This window comes from Rana temporaria, chromosome 2, assembly GCF_905171775.1.
Source record: "Rana temporaria chromosome 2, aRanTem1.1, whole genome shotgun sequence".
Lineage (NCBI taxonomy): Eukaryota > Metazoa > Chordata > Amphibia > Anura > Ranidae > Rana > Rana temporaria.
The window spans coordinates 26,340,138-26,363,188 of NC_053490.1; the positions used below are offsets into that span (position 1 = coordinate 26,340,138).

At 44.8% G+C, this 23,051-nt stretch overlaps 1 protein-coding gene across 5 annotated transcripts in view; it reads right to left on the reverse strand.

Annotated features, from left to right (window-relative positions):
* The window catches only part of DLG2 (discs large MAGUK scaffold protein 2), a 2,211,856-nt gene that overhangs the window by 305,965 nt on the left and 1,882,840 nt on the right, over window positions 1-23,051 (reverse strand). For all 5 annotated transcript variants that reach the window (XM_040339977.1, XM_040339976.1, XM_040339980.1 and 2 more), the window contains one exon: window positions 4,236-4,350. In XM_040339977.1, the coding sequence (XP_040195911.1) occupies window positions 4,236-4,350 (115 nt within the window). The remainder of the gene's footprint in view (window positions 1-4,235; window positions 4,351-23,051) is intronic.

A 23,051-nucleotide genomic window follows, 5' to 3' on the forward strand; every position in this document is an offset into this window, starting at 1 on the left:
GAATCATTTTCTAGCAAAAAAAATGTGATTTTTACATGAAGGAGAGAAGTGCCAAAATTGGCCCTGTGGAAAAGTGGTTAATAACGCTTTAACTCAAATCCACAGCATACAAGGAGCTTCGCTCAAAATTCCAAATTAGTCGCATTATCCACAGCATGTTCAACTCTGCAATTTCCCGGCGCTTTTTCCATCTTCCCATCTCAACCAAAGCAAAAGACAACACTGCAGCCCTCTTCTTTATGAAAAAGTAAATCCAGCTTTATTATGTCATTAAAAGCAACGAGGAGTACACACAAAGCCTTATGCGCTTTGAGCGGAGCTTTCATTCATGGCATCCCTTGACAACCTTTCTTCAGCAGCTACTAGTTCCCCAGGCAATCTCTAAGGAGAACCAGACAGATTGTCATAAACCTGCAGGGGACATGGTGCCCGGTGTGCCACATACTCAGGCAATGCCTTCTTTGTCTTCTGGGATGCGGGGGTGTAAAGTTTCGACTGAATCTACGCATATGAAGATCACTTAAGCCCAATGCTGCTTCTGGGGTAGTGGATTGGTACTATAGTTGGACGTCTTAAAGTGGGCCGTCACTTAAAAGTGAAAATTCCATTCAACATACTCCTCCCCATTACTGCAAAAAAGATTGGTGTTTTTTTTTCTGGGAGTGGGCATCTTTTCCTGACTGGTACCCTCTCCTACTTCCGCAATTCTGACCTACAGTAGGTGAGAATTATGTAAGCTTAGCTGGCCCCCCTGCAACTTTTTGGGGCACGTCACACATCCCAAAAGGCTCAAGAGCAGTCCAAAAGTGGCACGCAATTTTGCACATGCACGTGTAAGAGGGGCTTTGCAATAGGCTAGTGAGGGCGCCAAAAAGCACAAGTCTTTGCCCTGCTCCTGCCTTTGCTAGAACCCTGTCCCTCATGCTGAGGCTGAACCCTCTACCATATTGTGCCCCGCTCCATGCTAGAGGCCTTCACACGACACATGAATAGGGTTGCTGCACTTTACTAATGGTATTTAGAAAAGGGCATAACCTTCACATCACATCGATACATTCCGGAGTCACTTGACAATATATAGTTATTCATTTTTAGTGGACGGTCTACAGTAGTCACATGTGAAAGCATCATTCAGCACTTTTGGCAGTTACCTCACTGTAAGGCCTCGTACAGACGACCAGACATGTCCGATGAAAACGGTCCGCGGACCGTTTTCATCGGACATGTCTGCTGGCAGAATTTGGTCTGATGTGTGTACACACCATCAGACCAAATTCCCTGAGGACAGAAAACGCGGTGACGTGGCGGCGACGTAGCGGCGACGATGACGCGGCAACGTGTGTGAACCCGGAAGTTCAATGCTTCCACGCATGCGTCGAATCACTTTGACGCATGCATGGGATTTCGGGCCAGCGGACATGTCCGATGAGTCGTACTGATCATCGGACATGTCCGACGGACAGCTTTCCAGCGGACATGTTTCTTAGCATGCTAAGAAACTTTTGTCCGCTGGAAACCTGTCCGCTAGGTCCTACACACGGTCGGACATGTCCGCGGAAACTGGTCCGCGGACGAAGTGTGTACGAAGGTCTCTCCTTCCAACCAAGGTCATGCTGGGTTCTCTGTAGGCAGCTCCTCCATAGGTATACCTCTACTGGGAGCTTCCAGAGGAAAAGTCTCATTCAGGGAACTCTTGGTCTGGCCCAAAATTTCAGCCCGCCCTAGCCCCCACCTACATAAAGGTCATGAAGTCTACAGCCCACTCTCCGGGGTGCAGGTCTACTCCTCCCTGGCCTCCAGCCCTGTCAAGAGCCTCCACATGCTGGTTACCTCTGTACTGGTGTGGGGTGTTTGGCTCCCATGCCCCAACTGCCCTAGGGCTCTTCCCAACCTTGTTTTTTACTGGGAACTGACCAGGGTTGCCAACCTCTCGTGGCATTTTTTACTGACAAAATATGGAAAATGTGCTGGCGGAGCACATTTTTTACTGGCAACCTGAGAAATTACAGAACTCCTATTGAAAACTAACACGGTGAATATTTGAACAGTATAAAAATTATATGGAAACACTGACAATACCTATAACAAAGTAATTTGCTTGATTTACACTTAAAAAGTCAACACACCATGAAATTATTAGCCCTTGATATTTACTGACAGTTGTAATTTTTTTTTTTACAAACTGTCACTAAATTTACTGGCGGTTGGCAACCCTGGCACTGACTCACCCATGACATCACTACAGAAGGGCTCTAACTAAAAGGGACCTAGCACCTGATGACACTTTCTTCTGTATCTCTAGACACTATTCTGGAACTGAGCCACCTAGTGGCATACTAGCTTACTGCACCTGCCTACACACAATAGGAAGTCAGCTGTGAGACATCAGGAAGCAACAGACGGCTCTCACATTTAGGCCTCATGCACACTGGACGTTTTTGGACGTTTTTACAGCAGCTGTTTGTGGCAGTAGACGTTTTTTCTACAGTCAATAAATTCTAACGCTGATAATCGCTGATAAACGTTGATAAACGCAGATAAACGCTCAAAAACGTCATTCAGCAGCTTTTTTTTACTTTTTTGATCCATTGAAAAAAAAAAATGTCTTCAACAAAAAATGCTAAAAAACGCTAATGCGGAAAAACGCTAAAAGCGGTCCTTGCGACGTCATTTAGCGCAATGCAGGGCGGGAAATTTAGGGACGGCGCATGCGCAGTTCAGTTGGCGCAGGGACGCGCTTCATTTAAATGAAACACGCCCCCTAATCGCCGATTTGAATTCCGCGCCGTTACGCCGCCTTAACTTACGGCGCAAATTATTTATGGATTCGATTTAAAGCCAGGTAAGGTACGGCGGCGTAGCGTATCTCGGATCTTTGTGGATCTGCCCCTAAAAGCGCTAATAAATGCTAAAAAACGCTATTGAAAAAACGTTGAAAAAAGCTGAAAAAGGTTGAAAAAAGTTGAAAAACTGGTGGTGCTGGAGACCCAAAAGATGGGCTTCAGTGGACTCTTGGGCTGATAAATATCTGTCAGCAGGTGCCGTTTTTGTAGCTGCAGACTTTGCATTTTTTACAACAGCAACCAAGGACCAGATTCACAGACGAGATACGACGTCGTATCTCCTGATACGCCGTCGTATCTCTCAGACTATCTATGCGACTGATTCATAGAATCAGTTCCGCATAGATAGGCAGAAGATCCGACAGGTGTAATAGTTTTACACTGTCGGATCTTAGGATGCAGTACCGCGGCCGCCGCTGGGGGGAGTTCGCGTCATAAACCAGCGTCGGGTATGCAAATTAGGAGTTACGGCGATCCACGACGGTTTTTCGCGTTCGCTACGTCGCTGCTAGTCTAGTTTCCCGTCGCAAATTTACACTTTTTTTTTGGTGCCCTAACTTTAGTCAGCAAGTGTATTGCTGTCTAAAGTATGGCCGTCGTTCCCGCGTCGAAATGTAAAAATCAACGTCGTTTGCGTAAGCCGTCCGGGAATACGGAATTACGCTACGCGCGTCGCCGTTCGAAAAAAAATGACGTCACGGCGCGCAAAGCACGGCGGGAGTTCGGAAACGGAGCATGCGCAGTACGTCCGCCGCGGGAGCGCGCCTAATTTAAATGGGACTCGCCCCATTTGAATTGGCCCGCCTTGCGCCGGCCGGATTTAGGATACACCGCCGCAAATTTCCAGGTAAGTGCGTTGTGGATCGGGCACTAACTTGGAAAAATTGCGGCGGTGTAACTTAAATCTGAAAAGTTAAGTTACGCCCGGGCTTCGTGGATCTGGCCCCAAGTTCTTCAATAAGTTGCACAGCTACAGAAGTTGGGCTTTTTATGGCTGCAGTTGGGTCTTTCCAGTCCCTCTCCTGACCAGTGTACACAGATCATTGGTTCCCTGATATTCAATCCAGTGGCCGAACAAGATTGTCTATCAAAGATTTTAGCCCTTGTGATATACATTTTTCAATTCCAGCAAAAAAAACACCTCTGATCTATTTCAACCATTACAAGCATTTTAGTATCAAATAGTAGACAACTGAAGGCAAAAAAAAGATTACAAAAATTGCTGGTTTGATCTGCCCGGTTGGTAAATTGAGAAACATCCAAGTTATAACCGGCTCGCCTCTGATCTCATGGGCCCCAACGCAGCTGGACGCCCTGTGATGGCCCTGAAGTCATGTGCCAGCAAGGACAATTTAAAAACAAAAAACAAAGCGGCAGGTGATCCGGTCTTACCGTACGTAGAGTGAACGCTTCTGGTTTGTTCTGAGGGAGCCAGAGCCGGAACTCATGCTGTGATTCATCATCTGTTCACGCAGGTCATGGATTTTTGCCTCAAATCGAGCGTACTCTGATGAGGGAAGGAAAGCAGGAAGATGTTAAAAATTATCCGTTGTATGACCTGGTTCATAAATAATTTATAGATACAAGATTGTGTACTGTAGGTTCGCTGCACATAGATTTGCAATTGCAAGAATGACCCTGTTACTAGGCTAAAGCAGACCTGTTCAGCTTGACGCTCTCCAGATGTGGGACGAGGCTTCCAACATTGAACTATCCCAACAGTCTGGGATTTTAGAACTCAAAAGGATTTGTCAAAAGTACTACAAAAAAGGTATAAAATGCTACAAGCACATTATGATACACCTTAAGCCGCGTACACACGATCAGTCCATCCGATGAGAACGATCTGATGGACCGTTGTCATCGGTTAACCGATGAAGCTGACTGATGGTCCATCGCGCCCACACACCATCGGTTAAATAACCGATCGTGTCAGAACGCGGTGACGTAAAACACAACAGCGTGCTGAAAAAATAGAAGTTCAATGCTTCCAAGCATGCGTCGACTTGATTCTGAGCATGTGTGGATATTTAACCGATGGGTTTGCCTATTAACGATCGGTTAGGAATCCATCGGTTAAATTTAAAGCAAGTTGGCTTTTATTTAACCGATGGTTAACCACTACCCGACGGCCGTACAACTTTATACAGCCGCGGGGTGGTTCTGAATCTCTAAGGCCCCGTACACACGAGAGGATCTATCCGCTGGAATTGATCTGCGGATCAGTTCCAGCGGATAGATCCGCTGGTGTGTACATCCCAGCGGATCTTTTTCCGCTGATTTTTTTCGGGCCGATCGATTTCCAGCAGATAAAAATTTCTTAGCATGCTAAGAAATCTATCCGCTGGAATCGGCTTCAGCGGATCGATCCGGTGGTCTGTACAGACTCACCGGATCGATCCGTCCGATTCCCTCCCTCGCATGCGTCGTAATGATTCGACGCATGCGTGGGTATCCTTATATGACAGCGTCGCGCAGGTCGCCGCGTCATCATTGTGGCGACGGCACGACACGTCATCGCGATGGGATTTCGGCGCGGATTTCAATTCCGATGGTGAGTACACTCCATCGGATCCAAATCCGCGGAAATCCTCGAGAGGATTTATCCGCGGATACGGTCCGGCGGACCGTATCCGCGGATCAATCCTCTTGTCTGTACCCGGCATAACAGGCCGTGTTTTTACGGCCTGCGTGCGCATCCAGCGGCGAGGGCGCGCGCGTCCGGCGGCGGCCCGCGCGTGCTCGCCGCATTGCTGAGATGCCGATGCGAGTGCCTGGCGGCCGCGATGTCCGCCAGGCACTCGGGATCGGCGGCTACAGGGACAAGACGTGGAGCTCTGTGTGTAAACACAGAGATCCATGTCCTGTCAGGGGAGAGAGGAGACCGATCTGTGTCCCTTGTACATAGGGACACAGATCGGTCACCTCCCCCAGTCACCCCCCCTCCACACACAATTTAGGGTACACATTTAACCCCTTCCTCACCCCCTAGTGTTAACCCCTTCAATGCCAGTCACATTTATACAGTAATTAGTGCATATTTATAGCACTGATCGCTGTATAAATGTGAATGGCGCCAAAAATGTGTCAAAAGTGTCCGATGTGTCCGCCATAATGTCGCAGTCATGAAAAAAATGCTGATCGCCGCCATTAGTAGTAAAAAAAAATAATAAAAAATAATAATAATTCCGTCCCCTATTTTGTAAGCGCAATAACTTTTGCGCAAACCAGACGCTTCTTGCGATTTTTTTTGTTTTCCCAAAAAATATGTAGAAGAATACATATCGCCTAGGCTGAGAAAAAAAATGTTTTTTTAAAAAAAATTGGGCTATTTATTATAGCAACAAGCAAAAAAATTTTTTTTTTTTTTCAAAATTGTCGCTCTATTTTTGTTTATAGCGCAAAAAATAAAAACCGCAGAGGCGATCAAATACCACCAAAATAAAGCTCTATTTGTGGGGGAAAAAGGACGTAAATTTTGTTTGGAATCCACGTCGCACGACCGCGCAATTGTCAGTTAAATTGACGCAGTGCCACAAGCTGAAATTTCACCTGGTCAGGAAGGGGTATATGTGCCCAGTAAGGAAGTGGTTAAATAACCTACGGGGCCCACACACGATCGGTTTTGACCGATGAAAACGGTCCATCAGACTGTCGTCCTCTGTTTAACCTATCGTGTGTACGAGGCCTTACTGTCTACTGTTCTGTCCTCCAGAACCAGGATCCTGTTAGTGCTTCATCCCCCACCGCTTCCCATGGTGCTCCTCACCATTGGACAGCATGAGCACAGGAAACACTTTGCTGCGGACACACAACACTATTCTATGCATGCCAAACATAAGCCAGGCCATACGGTGCATGGCGCATGTGACGTGCTGTAGCTAGAAAACAGGTAGTATCATAGCTTGTCACATCCTACTGCCCCCCACACATTTCTACTGTCTCATCCCTATGATTGGCTGCCTCAGTAGCCAATAGTATTGTGCTAGAGAAAGAAAGGGGCAGGGAAACTTCAGATGATACTTTAATGAGAGAAGTACACGGGTTGTCATTGCTGGCCTCTTTCTACATTTTTTTTTTAACTCTGGACTAATCCCACCTATTATGTATGACCAAATGGCATGAACAAAATTTAGAGCTACTGACTTCCTCACTCATTCATACAAAAAAAAGAAGCACTGCTTTAAATGGAGTCCTAAAGGGAAGTTGAGGTACTGGTGCTCAGGCTGATAGTGTCTTCCACTCACAACTGGATACAGAGGTGAATGAGACGAACAGTTGGCAACCCGAAAACATCCAACTGTGAAGATACCGGTATTTATTTGCTACCGGGTGAATACAGCATAGCTACACTTAGGTGTTTCGGCAGTAAAGCCTTAGTCATAACTATGACTAAGGCCTCATAGCCGAAATGAGTAGCGTATCTATACTTTATTCACTCTGTAGCAAATAAACATCTTCACAATCGGATAATTTCTCTGTTCATCTCTTTAAAGTGGTTATAAAGCTTCTTAAAAAACAAAACAAAATAATAACCAAGCCTATATTTACCAAAACAATTGCACAGAGATCCTCTTCTTTTGGGGTCCCCCACCAGCCCTCCAGGCTCCTCCTCTTTATCAGGTGCCCCCATGGAAAGTTTCCCAAGTCCCGCTGCTGCGCCCACTGACACAGACAGTGGGACTCAGCTCCACACCTCGCTTCCATGCTATCGCCGTTTCATCCTTCAGCTTCCGGGTATGATTCTTGCAGGTCTGGGCGTTCCTAGTTGATTGACGTTCCTCCGACCGACGCATACTCGACGTCACGACTTTCTGAAAGAAGCCGAACGTCGCTGCGCAGGCGCCGTATAGAGCCGACTCTATACGGCGCCTGCGCAATGACGTTCGGCTTCTGTCGGAAAGTCGTGATGCGCAGTATGCACCGGTCGGAGGAACGTCAATCAACTAGGAACGCCCAGTCCAGCAAGAATCATACCCGGAAGCCGAGGGATGAAACGGCGATAACGAGGTATGTACGAAAAAAAAACAAAAAAAACCCAGCATACCCGTAGTGTAATCAGTCTTCTCAATGTATTGTTAGAATTTTTTTTTAGGGGGAACCTCCACTTTAATGTATAAAAATGCATTAAGGTGAAACACCCTAAGGTTTTAGAACCACTTTGACCTCATAACTCCTTAAGGTTGGTTCTCAAGTGAGGGCATTTCCCTTTCCCCAAAAAACTATTCTACACCAGTGGTTCTCAACCTGGGGGTCGGGACCCCCTCGGGAGTCAAATGATGATTTGCCAGGGGTCACCAAATCCTGGGCTGTTCCTGAAGCCCGCACCACTCTACCAGCCTTCTTGCGGCTGCCCAGCAGGCTGTCTCTGGAGCCCGTGGCTGCCCAGCGGTCTGTAGTGGGTGAGGTCTGCTGAGTCCCTCCCACAGCTCTGCTCTCTTTCCCAGTGCAGGATGATTGGCCTTGTCTCCTCCCCCCTCCTGTAGTTTTCTGCAGGCAGACTGTAGTGGGTGAAGCCTGCTGAGTCCCTACCACAGCTTTGCTCTCTCTCCTAATGCAGGATGACTGGCCTTGTATCCAGGGCCGTCTTCATAGCATCATGGGCCCCATGGCAAAGTAATGCACTTTGCATTTTGCTATAGTTCTAATTTAAGATTGTTATATCAAGCTTCACAGAGTTTACTGTATACTGTGGCCCAGATTCTCAAAGGGCTTACGCCGGCGCAACGCAATGTACGCCATCGTAAGTCCTAATCTGGGCCGTTGTATCTATGCGACTGATTGTTAGAATCAGTTACGCATAGATAACCATTAGATCTGACAGGCGTAAGGCTCTTACGCTGTCGGATCTTAAATGCAATTTTTTTTTTCGCCGCAAGGTGTCGCCTCCGTCGTTTTCCCCGTCGAGTATGCAAATTAGCAAAATACGCGAACTCCCGAATGTACGCGCGGTCGACGCAGTGAAGTTACGACATTTATGTTAGATTTGCGACGCGTAAAGTTGCCCCTGCTATATGAGGGGCAACCAATGTTAAGTGTGGCCGTCGTTCCCGCGTCGAAATTTAAAAATTTACGTTGTTTGCGTAAGTCGTCCGTGAATGGGGCTGGACACCATTTACTTTCACATCGAAACCAATGACGTCCTTGCGACGTCATTTAGCGCAATGCACATCGGGAAATTTTAGGGACAGTGCATGCGCAGTACGTTCGGCGCGGGAACGCGCCTAATTTAAATGCTCCGCGCCCCCTATCCGGCTCATTTGAATTAGGCGGGCTTGCGCCGGGGGATTTACGCTACGCCGCCACAACTTTACAGGCAAGTTCTTTGTGAATAAAGCACTTGCCTGTAAAACTTGCGGCGGCGTAACGTAAATGACATACGTTATGCCGCCGCAGATTTACGCCCATCTACGAGAATCTGGGCCTGTGTGTTTGCTAGGTTTCTAAAGCTGGGTACACACGGGCTGAATGTTGGGAGACATTTGCCAGTTCAAAAGAAAATAGCCAACATTTGTGTCATGTGTATATCGGTCTGTCCGACAGAAGCCGGCCATTTGGCTGGCTTTTGTCACAAGTGCATTCTGGAAAACAAGCATCCGACTGACTCCCAATCAACGCTCTCGCCCAATAGAAGAGAGCGCTGATCGGAGTGATCTGGGGGGGAGCGACCCCCCTGTCAGAACACAACAGCTCATTAGGGTAGATCGCTCTACTAACTTCACTTAGTTAGTATAGCGGCTCCGACTGGAGCTAACAGTATTTGTTTCATTCAACCCAAAGTCTGATCCTATCCACTAAAAACAGATGGATGGAGGATCTGTTCTTCACCCATCTGACGGATCAGATGACAGTCAGATGTAAATGCACAGGTGGTCCATTTACATTCGACTGCCCATAAGCAGGGCCGTCTTAATAGCATCGTGGGCCCCTGGACAAAAAAATGCTCTGGGGCCCCTACAATGATGACAGTGCAGGTAAACAGACATCAAGTAGGTAGAAGGCAGACTGCCTCCCCTGTGTATCTTTCACTCTCAGTGCCATCATGGGGCCCCACATTTTAGGGCAGCATGGGCTCAAGGACCAGCTGCTTTGGGGAAAGTGCAGGGGCCCCCCATGCAGCTGGGGCCCCTGGGCAGTGCCCAGGTGTGCCCTCTCATTAAGACAGTCCTGCTTGTCTCCACTCCCCTCCTGTAGTTTTCTGCAGGCTGTATTTTTTTTTTTATCCTCTGTGACAAAGGGAATTACAATTACACTTTTGTGCCAAGGGTTTGGCTTTAAATACTGTGGCCCAGATTCACGTAGATCAGCGGATCTATAGATCCGCTCGTTCTACGTGAATTAAGATCCGCTCCCGCAAGTTTAGGAGGCAAGTGGCTAATTCACAAACCACTTACCTCCAAACTTGCGACGGCGGATCCTAAATCCCCCAGCGGAATTCAAATTCCGCGGCTAGGGGAGTGTCATATTTAAATCAGGCGCGCTCCCGCGCCGATTTAAATACGCATGCGTCGTCCGGGGAATTTCCCGGCGTGCATTGCTCCCACTGACGTCAATAGGACGTCAGTGGTTGCGACGTGATCTAGACTTGCGACGCGCGTGTTCGTGAATCGGCGTACGCAAACGACGTAGGAAATTTCAAAATCGACGCGGGAACGACGGCCATACTTAACAATACTTACCCCTGCTTTTAGCAGGGGTAAGTATACGACGGGTACCGCGCTACGGAAACGACGTAAGAACACCGCGTCGGGTCCGCGTACGGTCGTGAATTTCGCGTATCTCGCTGATTTACATATTATTCAGTGTAAATCAGCGGGAACGCCCCCGGCGCCATTTTTAATTCAAAAAAAAGATCCGACAGTGTAACACAGTGTGACACTGTCGGATCTCAGCCCTATCTATGCGTAACTGGTTCTATGAATCAGGCGCATAGATAGGACCTGAAAAAAGCTGAGATACGATGGTGTATCTGAGATACACCGTCGTATCTGCTTCGTGAATCTGGGCCTGTATATGTTAAAATAAGCTTTTTTTTTTACTAATGAATGCTAAAATGCAGATGTCGGTGAATGTTTTTGGAATGTTTAGTAGGTCTTGCAATTCTTTTTCGCTTTATGTTAAAAAAGCAGGAAAGTTATATGCAGCACATGTACTGTTTAAGGCATGACCCTCGAAATCTGTCACCGGAATTGTGACATTAGCATTCAGTGGAGTGTGTGAAGGAATAGATATACCGGCGCGTTCTCCACTCACTGGGAGCTGCAGTTAGCGATTCCTGCTCTTCACTTATCACCGGACATAAAGACATGATAGCAGCTAGATCTTGTTTTCTATGGGTTTCTGGGATGCCGAGGAAAAAGTGTTATACTGCTATAGGGTCTAACTGGAGTTCTCATCACAAATGTCACCCAAAATTTCATTACCCACTTCAGGACTAAAGCCCTGTACACACGATCGGTTCGTCTGATGAAAACGGACCAATGGACCGTTTTCATCGGACAAACCGATCGTGTGCGGGCCCCATCGGTTTGTTTTCCATCGGTGATTATCCATATCCATATCCATATCCATATTCCTATGGATAAAAAAACGATAGAAAAAAATAATCGTCTGTGTGGATGTCCATCGGTCAAAAACCCACGCATGCTCAGAATCAAGTCGACGCATGCTCGGAAGCATTGAACTTCATTTTTCTCAGCACGTCGTAGTGTTTTACGTCACCGCGTTTTGGCACGGTCGGATTTTTGACCGATGGTGTGTAGGCAAGACTGATGAAAGTCAGCTTCATCGGATATCCGACGAAAAAATCCATCGGATTAGATTCCATCAGATATCCGATCGTGTGTACAGGGCTTGAATGTTAAAACTGAGTTAATAACTAAAAATGAAGATGAAATGAAAAAAATATACATGCTGGTCAAAATTACAGAGATAACAAACTTACATTAGAAGATAACTTACATTAGAATCAGCCTGAGAGGGAGGGGGCCTGCACAGGGAGGGGGATTAGTGAGGGACAACTGTCTCTTTCTCATCAGATAAAAGCTGGCAGTAGGGAGAGGGGGAGGGACCAGCTTTCAACTGCTGGAAGAAGAGAGACACAATTGTTGTCCATCACTAATCCCCCTCCTTGTGTGGGCCCCCCTGTGTTCTTGGGCCCCCTACAAGAGGACTGGTGGTCCCACCCTATCAGCGGCCCTGTAAAACCTTCTGGAACTCACGTGGATAAGGTTTGCATATCATTTTAGTTGCTTACATCTGATTGTTCTGTCATGCTGTTTTCATTAAATCTTACCTCTACTTTTTACATTATAGGGTAATCTCAATATAAACTGCTCTAGTAGGTATCACATATACAGATTAGACATTCTTATAACATGTCAAAAAAAGTTAGATTTTATTTCCATCATTTACACTTTCAAAATTACAGAAAACAAAAAAAGGCGTCTGCAAAAGTTTGGGCACCCTGCAGAATTTATAGCATGCACTGCCCCCTTTGCAAAGCTGAGACCTGCCAGTGTCATGGATTGTTCTCAATTATCGTCTGGGAAGACCAGGTGATGTCAATCTCAAAGGTTTTAAATGCCCAGACTCATCTGACCTTGCCCCAACAATCAGCACCATGGGTTCTTCTAAGAAGTTGTCTAGAAAACTGAAACTGAAAATAGTTGACGCTCACAAAGCTGGAGAAGGCTATAAGAAGATAGCAAAGCGTTTTCAGATGTCAATATCCTCTGTTCGGAATGTAATTAAGAAATGGCAGTCATCAGGAACAGTGGAAGTTAAAGCAAGATCTGGAAGACCAAGAAAATATCAGACAGAACAGCTTGCAGGATTGTGAGAAAAGCAATTCAAAACCCACGTTTGACTGCACGATCCCTCCAGAAAGATCTGGCAGACACTGGAGTTGTGGTACACTATTCTCCTATAAAGAGATACTTGTACAAATGTGGTCTTCATGGAAGAGTCATCAGAAGAAAACCTCTTCTACGTCCTCACCACAAAAATCAGCGTTTGAACTTTGCAAATGAACATATAGACAAGCCTGATGCATTTTGGAAACAAGTTCTGTGGACCGATGAGGTTAAAATAGAACTTTTTGGCCAGAATGAGCAAAGGTACGTTTGGAGAAGAAAGGGTACAGAATTTAATGAAAATAACCTCTGTCCAACTGTGAAGCATGGGGGTGGATCAATCATGCTTTGGGGTTGTATTGCAGCCAGTGGCACAGGGAACATTTCACGAGTAGAAGGAAAAATGGATTCAATAACATTTCAGCAAATTTTGGATGGTAACTTGATGCCATCTGTGAAAAAGCTGAAGTTAAAGAGAGGATGGCTTCTACAAATGGATAATGATCCTAAACACACCTCAAAATCCACGGGGGATTACATCAAGAGGCGTAAACTGAAGGTTTTGCCATGGCCTTCACAATCTCCTGACCTCAACATAATTGAAAATCTATGGATAGACCTTAAAAGAGCAGTGCGTGACAGACAGCCCAGAAGTCTCAAAGAACTGGAAGACTTTTGTAAAGAAGAATGGGCAAAGATACCTCAAACAAGAATTGAAAGACTCTTGGCTGGCTACAAAAAGCGTTTACAAGCTGTGATACTTGCCAAAGGGGGCAGTACAAGATATTAACTCTGCAGGGTGTCCAAACATTTGCAGACGCCATTTTTTTGTTTTCTGTAATTTTGAAAGTGTAAATGATGGAAAAAAAATCTAACTTATTTTTGACATATTATAAGAATGTCTAATCTGTAATTTGATGCCTTTTGGAGATTTTTCCATCTTTCCTTGGCTTCGTTATGCACATTAATACAAATTTTTACCTGGAGTGCCCAAACTTTCCATCCCCACTGTATTAAACATACTATATACTTTTACCATCTACTAACAAGGAAGTTCGTTATCTCCATTAACGTAAACTGGAATACATTTTACAGTCAAATCTCTCTTCACGATTCACGATTCAGCTCTAACTGAACTTTATCATCCTATTTAAAAACATGACTGCTGATTTTAATTGGCATTTTAGAAATCGGCGCATTGACATTTATATGATGTTACCTAAATCCTCAGGAGAGCTACCGGAAATGTACACAATTTAGTGTACAATTTAGTGTACATTTCAGGTAACTCTCCTGAGATGTAACGCTAATTGTAAGCTAAGGGGTTATTTAATCTTTTTTTATAACGCATGGTTTGTAGGTTCCTGTATGCGACAAAGCACCTTTATTAATTTACACAGCTACTGCTTAATTGTAACGATGTTCCCTGCAGTATATAGCTGAGGAGTGTGAAAATACCAAAATCTTCTCTATATGGGGTCACTGCTCTGACTTATATTTTGGCATGGGAGAATTACTGCAGAAAACAATGGAACTGTGAAATTAGTCCTACACCAAGGGACCATTGACACTTTTGTTACTGCACGTTTTTGTGCCTTTGAGGTGTGGTTGCGAATTGTTTTCTTTTTTACCAAAACCCCCCCCCCCTTACAATCAATTTGTTTTTTTAATTAAAGGGGATCAGGCTTAGTGGCACATTGATTGGAGAGAAGAAGGAAGGAATCCCCGATGCCGCACATCCATGCGTGTGGTGTGGGATTTGGAGAGACAACCTCAGCCTGGGCTCCAGCCAGGCCACGCCCCCAACATATTTTACCCTGCCCCCCCAGAGCTTAGTCATGGGGTTCCCAGTGACCAAGCCTGGGGCAAGTTGGACACGTTGGGTGGGCAAGAACCTGAACTGTGTAGATCCCAGCATCAGGTAAGCATGTAACCATCTTTTGCAGAATGACTGTAGTCTTTGAACCTCACTATATCCATTGATTTGACCACTATTGCCTTAAACAAACACTAATCCTCAACCCAACCCATAGATCAAAGCATTACGTTTAATGGAAACCCTTGACTTTTCCTTAAAGTGAACCTGTCACTGTGTTCCCCATGACTAAGCTCCAGGGGGGGGGGGGGGGCATGGGGTGAAACACATTGGGGACGTGGGAGCCCAGGCTGAGGTTGTCTCTTCCACTACCACATCACACGCATGGATGTCCTTCCTTCATCTCTGCAGTGGTCACAGGAGCAAGGATGAGCTCCACTCCCTCGCCGGCACTCCTACAGGAGCGGACCTATGCACTATTTATACTGCCCCCCAAACCCCTATACGAGCCTGAGGAGCACATCAATTTTCAGTGGGTCCTAGTGGCACATTAGTAGGAGGTGGCACCTGAACCTGGAAGACCCAACGATGAGGTCACAGGAGAAAATGGTGGCACAGGACCCAAGTGGTGGCTGCAGAGAGGTGGATCTTTGCAGAACAAGTCGGACATGTTGGGTGGGTGAGAACCTGAACTGTTCAGAACCCAGCATCAGGTAAGCATGTGACCATCTGTTTCAGAATGTCTGTAGTCTTTGAAGATTTTACCACTATTGCCTTAAACAAACACTAATCCTCAACCCAACCCATAGATCCAAGCATTACGTTTAATGGAAACCCTTGACTTTTCCTTAAAGTGAACCTCTCACTGTGTTCCCCATGACTAAGCTCCAGGGGGGGGGGCTTGGGGTGAAACACATTGGGGGCGTGGGAGCCCAGGCTGAGGTTGTCTCTTCCACTACCACATCACACCCATGGATGCCTTCCTTCATCTCTCCAGTGGTCACAGGAGCAAGGACGAGCTCCACTCCCTTGCCGGCACTCCTACAGGAGCGGACCTATGCACTATTTATACTGCCCCCCAAACCCCTATACGAGCCTGAGCAGCACATCAATTTTCAGTGGGTCCTAGTGGCACATTATTAGGAGGTGGCGCCTGAACCTGGAAGACCCAGCGATGAGGTCACAGGAGAAAATGGTGGCACAGGACCCAAGTGGTGGCTTGGCGTTATTGGGGTTATGGCCTTGCGGAAGCCCAGGCTGAGGTTGTCTCTTTTACTACCACACCACACGCATGGATGTGCGGCGTCTGGGATTCCTTCCTTCTTCTCTCCAGTGGTCACAGGAGCTGGGACAAGCTCCACTCCCTAGCTGGTACTCCTGCAGCAGTGGACCTATGCACCATTTATACTGCTCCCCAAACCATCATACGACCCTGAGCAGCACACCAATTTTCCATGGGTCCTAGTGGCACATTATTAGGAAGTGGTGCCTGAACCTGGAAGATAAAATCACAGGAGAAAATGGTGGCACAGGACCCAAGTGGTGGCTGCAGAGAGGTGGACTTTTGCAGAACAAGTTGGACACATTGGGTGGGTGAGAACCTAAACTGTTCAGAACCCAGCATCAGGTAACCATCTGTTTCAGAATGTCTGTAGTTTTTGAAGCCCCTATATCTATTCACCTGGCCACTATTGCCTTAAACCAGTGTTTCTCAACCATTTTTCAGTCGAGGCCAGTGTTCATTTCGTCTACTAAAACTGACTAAATCAATTTAGTCGACTGCCTTAATACCATTTTAGTCTACTAAAATACGACTAAAACTAAAACAATTGAGATGACTAAAATACGACTAAAATTAAAATGCCATTTTAGTCAAAATACTTATAGCTGGATTCAGGTAGGGTTACGCCGTCGTAACTCTGAATCTACGCCGGCGTAAATTTAAGCGTATTCTGGAAACCAGATACGCTTAAATTAGGCTAAGATACGAGCGGCGTAAGTCTCCTACGCCGTCGTATCTTAGGGTGCAATTTTTCCGCTGGCGGCTAGGTGGCGCTTCCGTTGAGTTGGGCGTAGAATATGTAAATGACTAGATACGCCGATTCACGAACGTACGTGCGCCCGGCGCATTTTTTTTACGTCGTTTACGTATGGCTTTTTCCGGCGTAAAGTTAGTCGAACAAATAGCTGGCCTAGTCAATGTTAAGTATGGTCGTCGTTCCCGCGTCGAAATTTGAAAATTTGCGTAACTCGTCCGTGAATGGGGCTGGACGTAATTTACGTTCACGTCAAAACCAATACGTCCTTGCGGCGTACTTTGGAACAATGCACACTGGGATATGTACACGTACGGCACATGCGCCGTTCGTAAAAAACATCAATCACGTCAGGTCACATAACATTTACATAAAACATGCCCCCTCATCCTCATTTGAATTAGGCGCGCTTACGCCGGCCCCATTTACGCTACGCCGCCGAGAAAAATGACCATTAAAAATTTAGAACCTGCTCTATTTTTTCTCGTCATTTTTCACGTCGTCGTTTTCCTCGTCTTGAAAAATGGTCGTGTGTACGCTTTAACGATGGGGAAAAAAAACGTGCATGTTCAGAGGCAAGTTATGAGACGGGAAATTAGCATAATCAGCCCAAAGGGTGGCGCCATTCTAATGGAACTTCCCCTTTATAGTGCCGTCGTACGTGTACGTCACCGCGCTTTGCTCAAGCATTTTTTATCACGATCGTGTGTATGCAAGGCAGGCTTGAGAGGAATCGCAGTATTTTTATATTAGTAAACATAAGTTATTCATGCATCTAAGATATCCTGAATTCATCCTGTCCAATGAACAGGTTTGCTTTGCTATACACATATATAAAGAAAGTGAGAAAGAGAGAGATTAGGAAGATAAAAGAGGAAATGAGAAATAGAATGAGATAGAGAGATAAAGAGAGAGATATCAGCCTCACAGTGCTATACATCCAGCTGGTTTGGAGTGTCCATTGGACATACAGTTGTGCTCAAAAGTTTACACACCCTGGCAGTCATATTTTCAATATTAATGCCAAAATCCACAATTTCTGCCAGGGTATGCAAACTTTTTAGCACGACTGTACCTGTGTTATGATGAGTTGGCGCTTTCCATAGCAACTGCTAATTTTACAGGTTCATGCACAGTCAAGCACCGCTCATAATAATGCAAAATTTAATATTTACATCTGCCGGCCAAAAGAACCTAATAGAAAATTATGCACTTGATGAGCTGGTTCTGCGTTGCTTTGCATGTTAAATGCAAAGTTTCTGTGAACAAAGGTACATGATGTTCAAACAAAAAACTCTGCTCTATAAGACTGCCGGCTAAGTGGTTCTTATTATTACTCTGGCTTTCATCTTCTGCAACTAGTTGCTGGCATCCTTTTAACCCAAACCAGCCTTTCTCAACCTTCTCAGGGAATACTTGAAATAACTTTCCAGTCTCAGCGAACCTGATAAAAATTACTGTATCTGCATCTCTGAGTACATTAGCAAGATGGTCGGTGTGTAGAATCGCCCTTATATTGGTGGTCAGTGGAAATAATATCTCTAATGCCCCGTACACACGATCGGAAATTCCAACAGCAAAAGTCCGATGTGAGCTTTTGAACGGAAATTCAGACCGTGTGTAGAATGTTCCTTACAATGGTGGTCAGTGGGAAGAATGTTCCTTACATTGGTGATCAGTGGATACAATGCTCCTTACATTGGTGATCAGTGGGTAGAATGCCCCTTACATTGGTGATCAGTGGGTAGAATGCCCCTTACATTGGTGATCAGTGGGTAGAATGCCCCTTACATTGGTGATCAGTGGGAAGAATGTTCCTTACATTGGTGATCAGTGGGAAGAATGCTCCTTACATTGGTGATCAGTGGGAAGAATGCTCCTTACATTGGTGATCAGTGGGTAGAATGCCCCTTACATTGGTGATCAGTGGGTAGAATGCCCCTTACATTGGTGATCAGTGGGTAGAATGCCCCTTACATTGGTGATCAGTGGGTAGAATGCTCCTTACATTGGTGATCAGTGGGAAGAATGTTCCTTACATTGGTGATCAGTGGAAAGAATGTCCCTTACATTGGTGATCAGTGGGAAGAATGTTCCTTACATTGGTGATCAGTGGGAAGAATGCTCCTTACATTGGTGATCAGTGGGAAGAATGTTCCTTACATTGGTGATCAGTGGGAAGAATGTTCCTTACATTGGTGATCAGTGGGAAGAATGCCCCTTACATTGGTGATCAGTGGGAAGAAAGTTCCTTACATTGGTGATCAGTGCGAAGAATGCTCCTAACATTGGTGATCAGTTAGAAGAATGTTCCTTACATTGGTGATCAGTGGGAAGAATGGGAGGTGAAAAAATCTTGCGCCAACTAAATATATGTCAATCTAGTAAATAATATTAAAGTGAATAATATTTTATAATCAAATACTAATATTAATGAGCTGCTCCCCAAAATTCAGTGAACTGAAGCAAAATTGGGTAAAAGTGGAAACTAGGGGGCGCTGCAAGTGTTCAAATATAGCTATATATTCATAAAGATAGTGCAAGATGATTGCAATCGTGACCAACAATATATTGAATGAAATGACAGACAATGTGAATGATAACATGAATAACCCCCACATCACATGGGGTCATAAATAGTGTTAAATATACAAAATAAACAAATTAATTGATAAATGTGCAAAAAAGTCCATTAATAAAGTGCTAGTGCTCAATATAGCTTGTGCTCAAAGGCTGATTCAAATCCACTATACAAGGTTTCCACCTCCACCAAGATGAAAGATCACCGCAAATGTGCTCAAGGATGGCACCTTACCAAATGGTGTTGACCTGTTTACCTAAAAAGAGGTCAAAAATAGCATGTATCACAAGACTTGGACTTCATGCACGGCTCCTAATCACTTGATTCAGCCAGACTCCATTACCATGAAGCAAAACAGAGAAGAGAAAGGACCGCCATAGTGTAATAACGTTTTAATAAAAAGATTTTAAAAACACACAGCGCCAAGTGGTCCCTTACTCTTGTTGGTGCCTGTCCCCGGCACTGAGGCTGTTTCGGCGTTGCAAAGATAGTGGAGAGACGGTTCCACGCTGGGGAAGCTGGCATGTAGCATGCGTTCCACCTCTTGGATCCAGAGAGCCAGCGGGAGTGCGTGATTATGCGCGACCAGGCGCCTCAACGTACGTTTCGTGTTACCAGGTCATCAGGAAGCGTCTCTGGTCACGCATTAGACCTGTATTATAGGTCCTTCAATCAATTAAGTGGGAGGGATTTAGCGTAATACAGCCTCTGTCCCAGTTCGAGCAACCACACGTTACTTCTCCATTAACAATAACTATGACAGATTCCATTAGAAACTGCAAGTGTCACCGGATAAGCATCAATAGTGCAATGTTGAGAATACATACATAAATGAATATGAAAATCACATGAGTAAGTAAATTAACCCCCTAATACTAATTAAGAATTAAAAAGTGTCTTAGCTGACACGTACCTAATAATAAGATATTAAATTAAAATAACATAGAAAAATATGTATAAATGGTATTAAAATAATATTAAAATTGTATTGAATTTATATTGAAATTACCAAACTCTCAATTAAGTTAGTCACTGGTTAACCACTTAAGGACCGCCTTCTGCACATTTACGTTGGCAGAATGGCACGGCTGGGCACATGCACGTACGGTACGTCCTGTGCTAGTACCCAGCCGTGGGTCGCGGGCGCGCGCCCGCGACCCGGTTCGAAGCTCCGTGACCGAGACCACGGGAGCCGCGGACCCGATCGCCGCTGGAGTCCAGCGATCGGTCCCCGGAGCTGAAGAACGGGGAGAGCTGTATGTAAACACAGCTTCCCCGTTCTTTACTGTGGCGGCGGTATCGATCGTGTGATCCCTTTTATAGGGATCCACAATCAAAGACATCACACCTACAGCCACACCCCCCTACAGTTGTAAACACACATGAGGTCATACATAACCCCTTCAGCGCCCCCTTGTGGTTAACTCCCAAACTGCAACTGTCATTTTCACAGTAAACAATGCAATTTAAATGCATTTTTTGCTGTGAAAATGACAATGGTCCCAAAAATGTGTCAAAATTGTCCGAAGTGTCCGCCATAATGTCACAGTCATGAAAAAAAAACGCTGATCGCCGCCATTAGTAGTAAAAAAAAAATAATTAATAAAAATGCAATAAAACTATCCCCTATTTTGTAAACGCTATAGATTTTGCGCAAAACAAACGATAAACGATAAACGCTTATTGCGATTTTTTTTTTTACCAAAAATAGGTAGAAGAATACGTATCGGCCTAAACTGAGGAAAAAAAAGTATTTTTTGGGGATATTTATTATAGCAAAAAGTAAAAAAAAATTTTTTCAAAATTGTCGCTCTATTTTTGTATATAGCGCAAAAAAAAAAAACCGCAGAGGTGATCAAATACCACCAAAAGAAAGCTCTATTTGTGGTAAAAAAAGGACGCCAATTTTGTTTGGGAGCCACTTCGCCCGACCGCGCAATTGTCTGTTAAAACGACGCAGTGCCGAATCGCAAAACCTGGCCGGGTCCTTTAGCTGCCTAAAGGTCCGGGTCTTAAGTGATTAAAAAGCAATTTAAATCTAATTCAATATTCAATCCCAACGGCTGCATCGTTCTTAAACAATGTAACCACTGTGTTTTATTTTGGGAGACAGCCTTCTTTAAGTCAGTGCCTCTCCAATGACTGGTGACCCTATCTATACCATAGAAAATTAGCTGGCGTGGATCATTATTGTGGCATTCTGCAAAATGCCTAGAGACACTATGGTTAGGGAAACCTTTAATGATATTGGCCACGTGTTCGTTGATCCTAACTTTTAACTCCCTAGTGGTCCGGCCTACATATTGGAATGTACAAGGGCACTCCAGGACATAGGTGACATATTTGGAGTGGCAAGTAATGAGTGGCTTGATAGTAAACTCCTGTTTAGTCACATTAGACTTGAATCCACTTCTTTTCTTCCCTTGCCTATTGGTGTTTTCACACAATCTACAACGGGTACAATAATGGAAGCCAGATCCATCCAAAAAACGTTCATGGTTTTTCTGGAGGATCTGGGACATTGACTGCTTATTTCTTAAACCTGGGGCCCTTCTATATATGAATGTTGGTTTGGGTGGAAAGATTTTGGCCAAATATGTGTCTTTAAGTAGAATAGGCCAGAACTGTTTAAAAACCTTTTCCACACCTTTGTATTGTCTATGGAATCCAGAGAGGAAAACCACCTCATCCAGACGGGTAGGCCCCCTCCTGGACTCCAATAGGGTTTGTCTATCCATGTTATAGACTTATTTTTTGGTGTTCAATAAAACAGATGGAGAATAGCCTTTTTTAACGAATCGTTCAGTCAACATATTGGCCTGTTGATCAAAATCAGTTAATTGGTCACAATTACGCCGGATGCGCATGTATTGTCCCTTAGGTATCGCTCCCAACCACTTAGGGTGATGACAACTGGTAGTGGGCACACAACCATTACGGTCCGTGGACTTGAAAAAGGTCTTTGTGCCCACCTGATTCCCTTTTTTCATTAGTGTTAGGTCCAAATAGTTGATGGAGGTTAAACTAAACTCGGCGGTAAACCGGAGACCGTACTGATTGGTGTTCATTTTCAATAGGAGGTCTGCTAATGTTGCCTGGGATCCCTCCCATAGCAATATCATATCATCGATATATCGTTTATAATATATCAGAGATTTATCATTTTCCCTGAATATCGTTTCTCCCTCCCACTTGTTTAGGAGATAACAGAAGGTATCTGCAGGCACTGTTCTGCTGTTGGCTTACACTGGGAGTGCAGGTACACTTTCATAAAGGTTACATTCATGTTTATTCCTGCAGAGCAAGCAAACCAAAGAGTATTTCATCTATTCTAGCAGCAGAGACTGTTTTCGGGTGGGCTTCACTCTCAGATCCCAAGGCAGCAGACTGCAGAGGATTTTGCCGATTTCTCACTCCTTGCATCAAAGCAAGTCAAGTAAGGCATTAATAATACTGTGTTCTATTTTCGGTCTTACAAATGTGGTATGCTTGAATTTGACAGTGACTATAATGCCAGCTTGGATAGCATCAAAGCTTATAGAATGTCTTCTTATTTACCAACTTCTATAGAGCCTTGCAAAAGTATTCACCCCCCCCCCTTGGCTTTTTACTTATTTTGTTACGTTACATCCTTTAGTTCAATGTTTTTTTTTTAATCCGAACTATATGTGATGGATCAGAAGACAATAGTCTAAGTTGGTGAAGTAAAATGAGAAAAATATATACATAAAACAATTTTTGAAGCCCATAAAAAGCTCTGGTGTAACCAATTACCTTCAGAAGTCACATAATTAGTGAAGTGTCACATGATCTGTCATTACATATACACACCTTTTTGAAAGGCCCCAGAGGCTGCAGCACCTAAGCAAGAGGCACCACCAACCAAACACTGCCATAAAGATCAAGGAACTCTCCAAACAA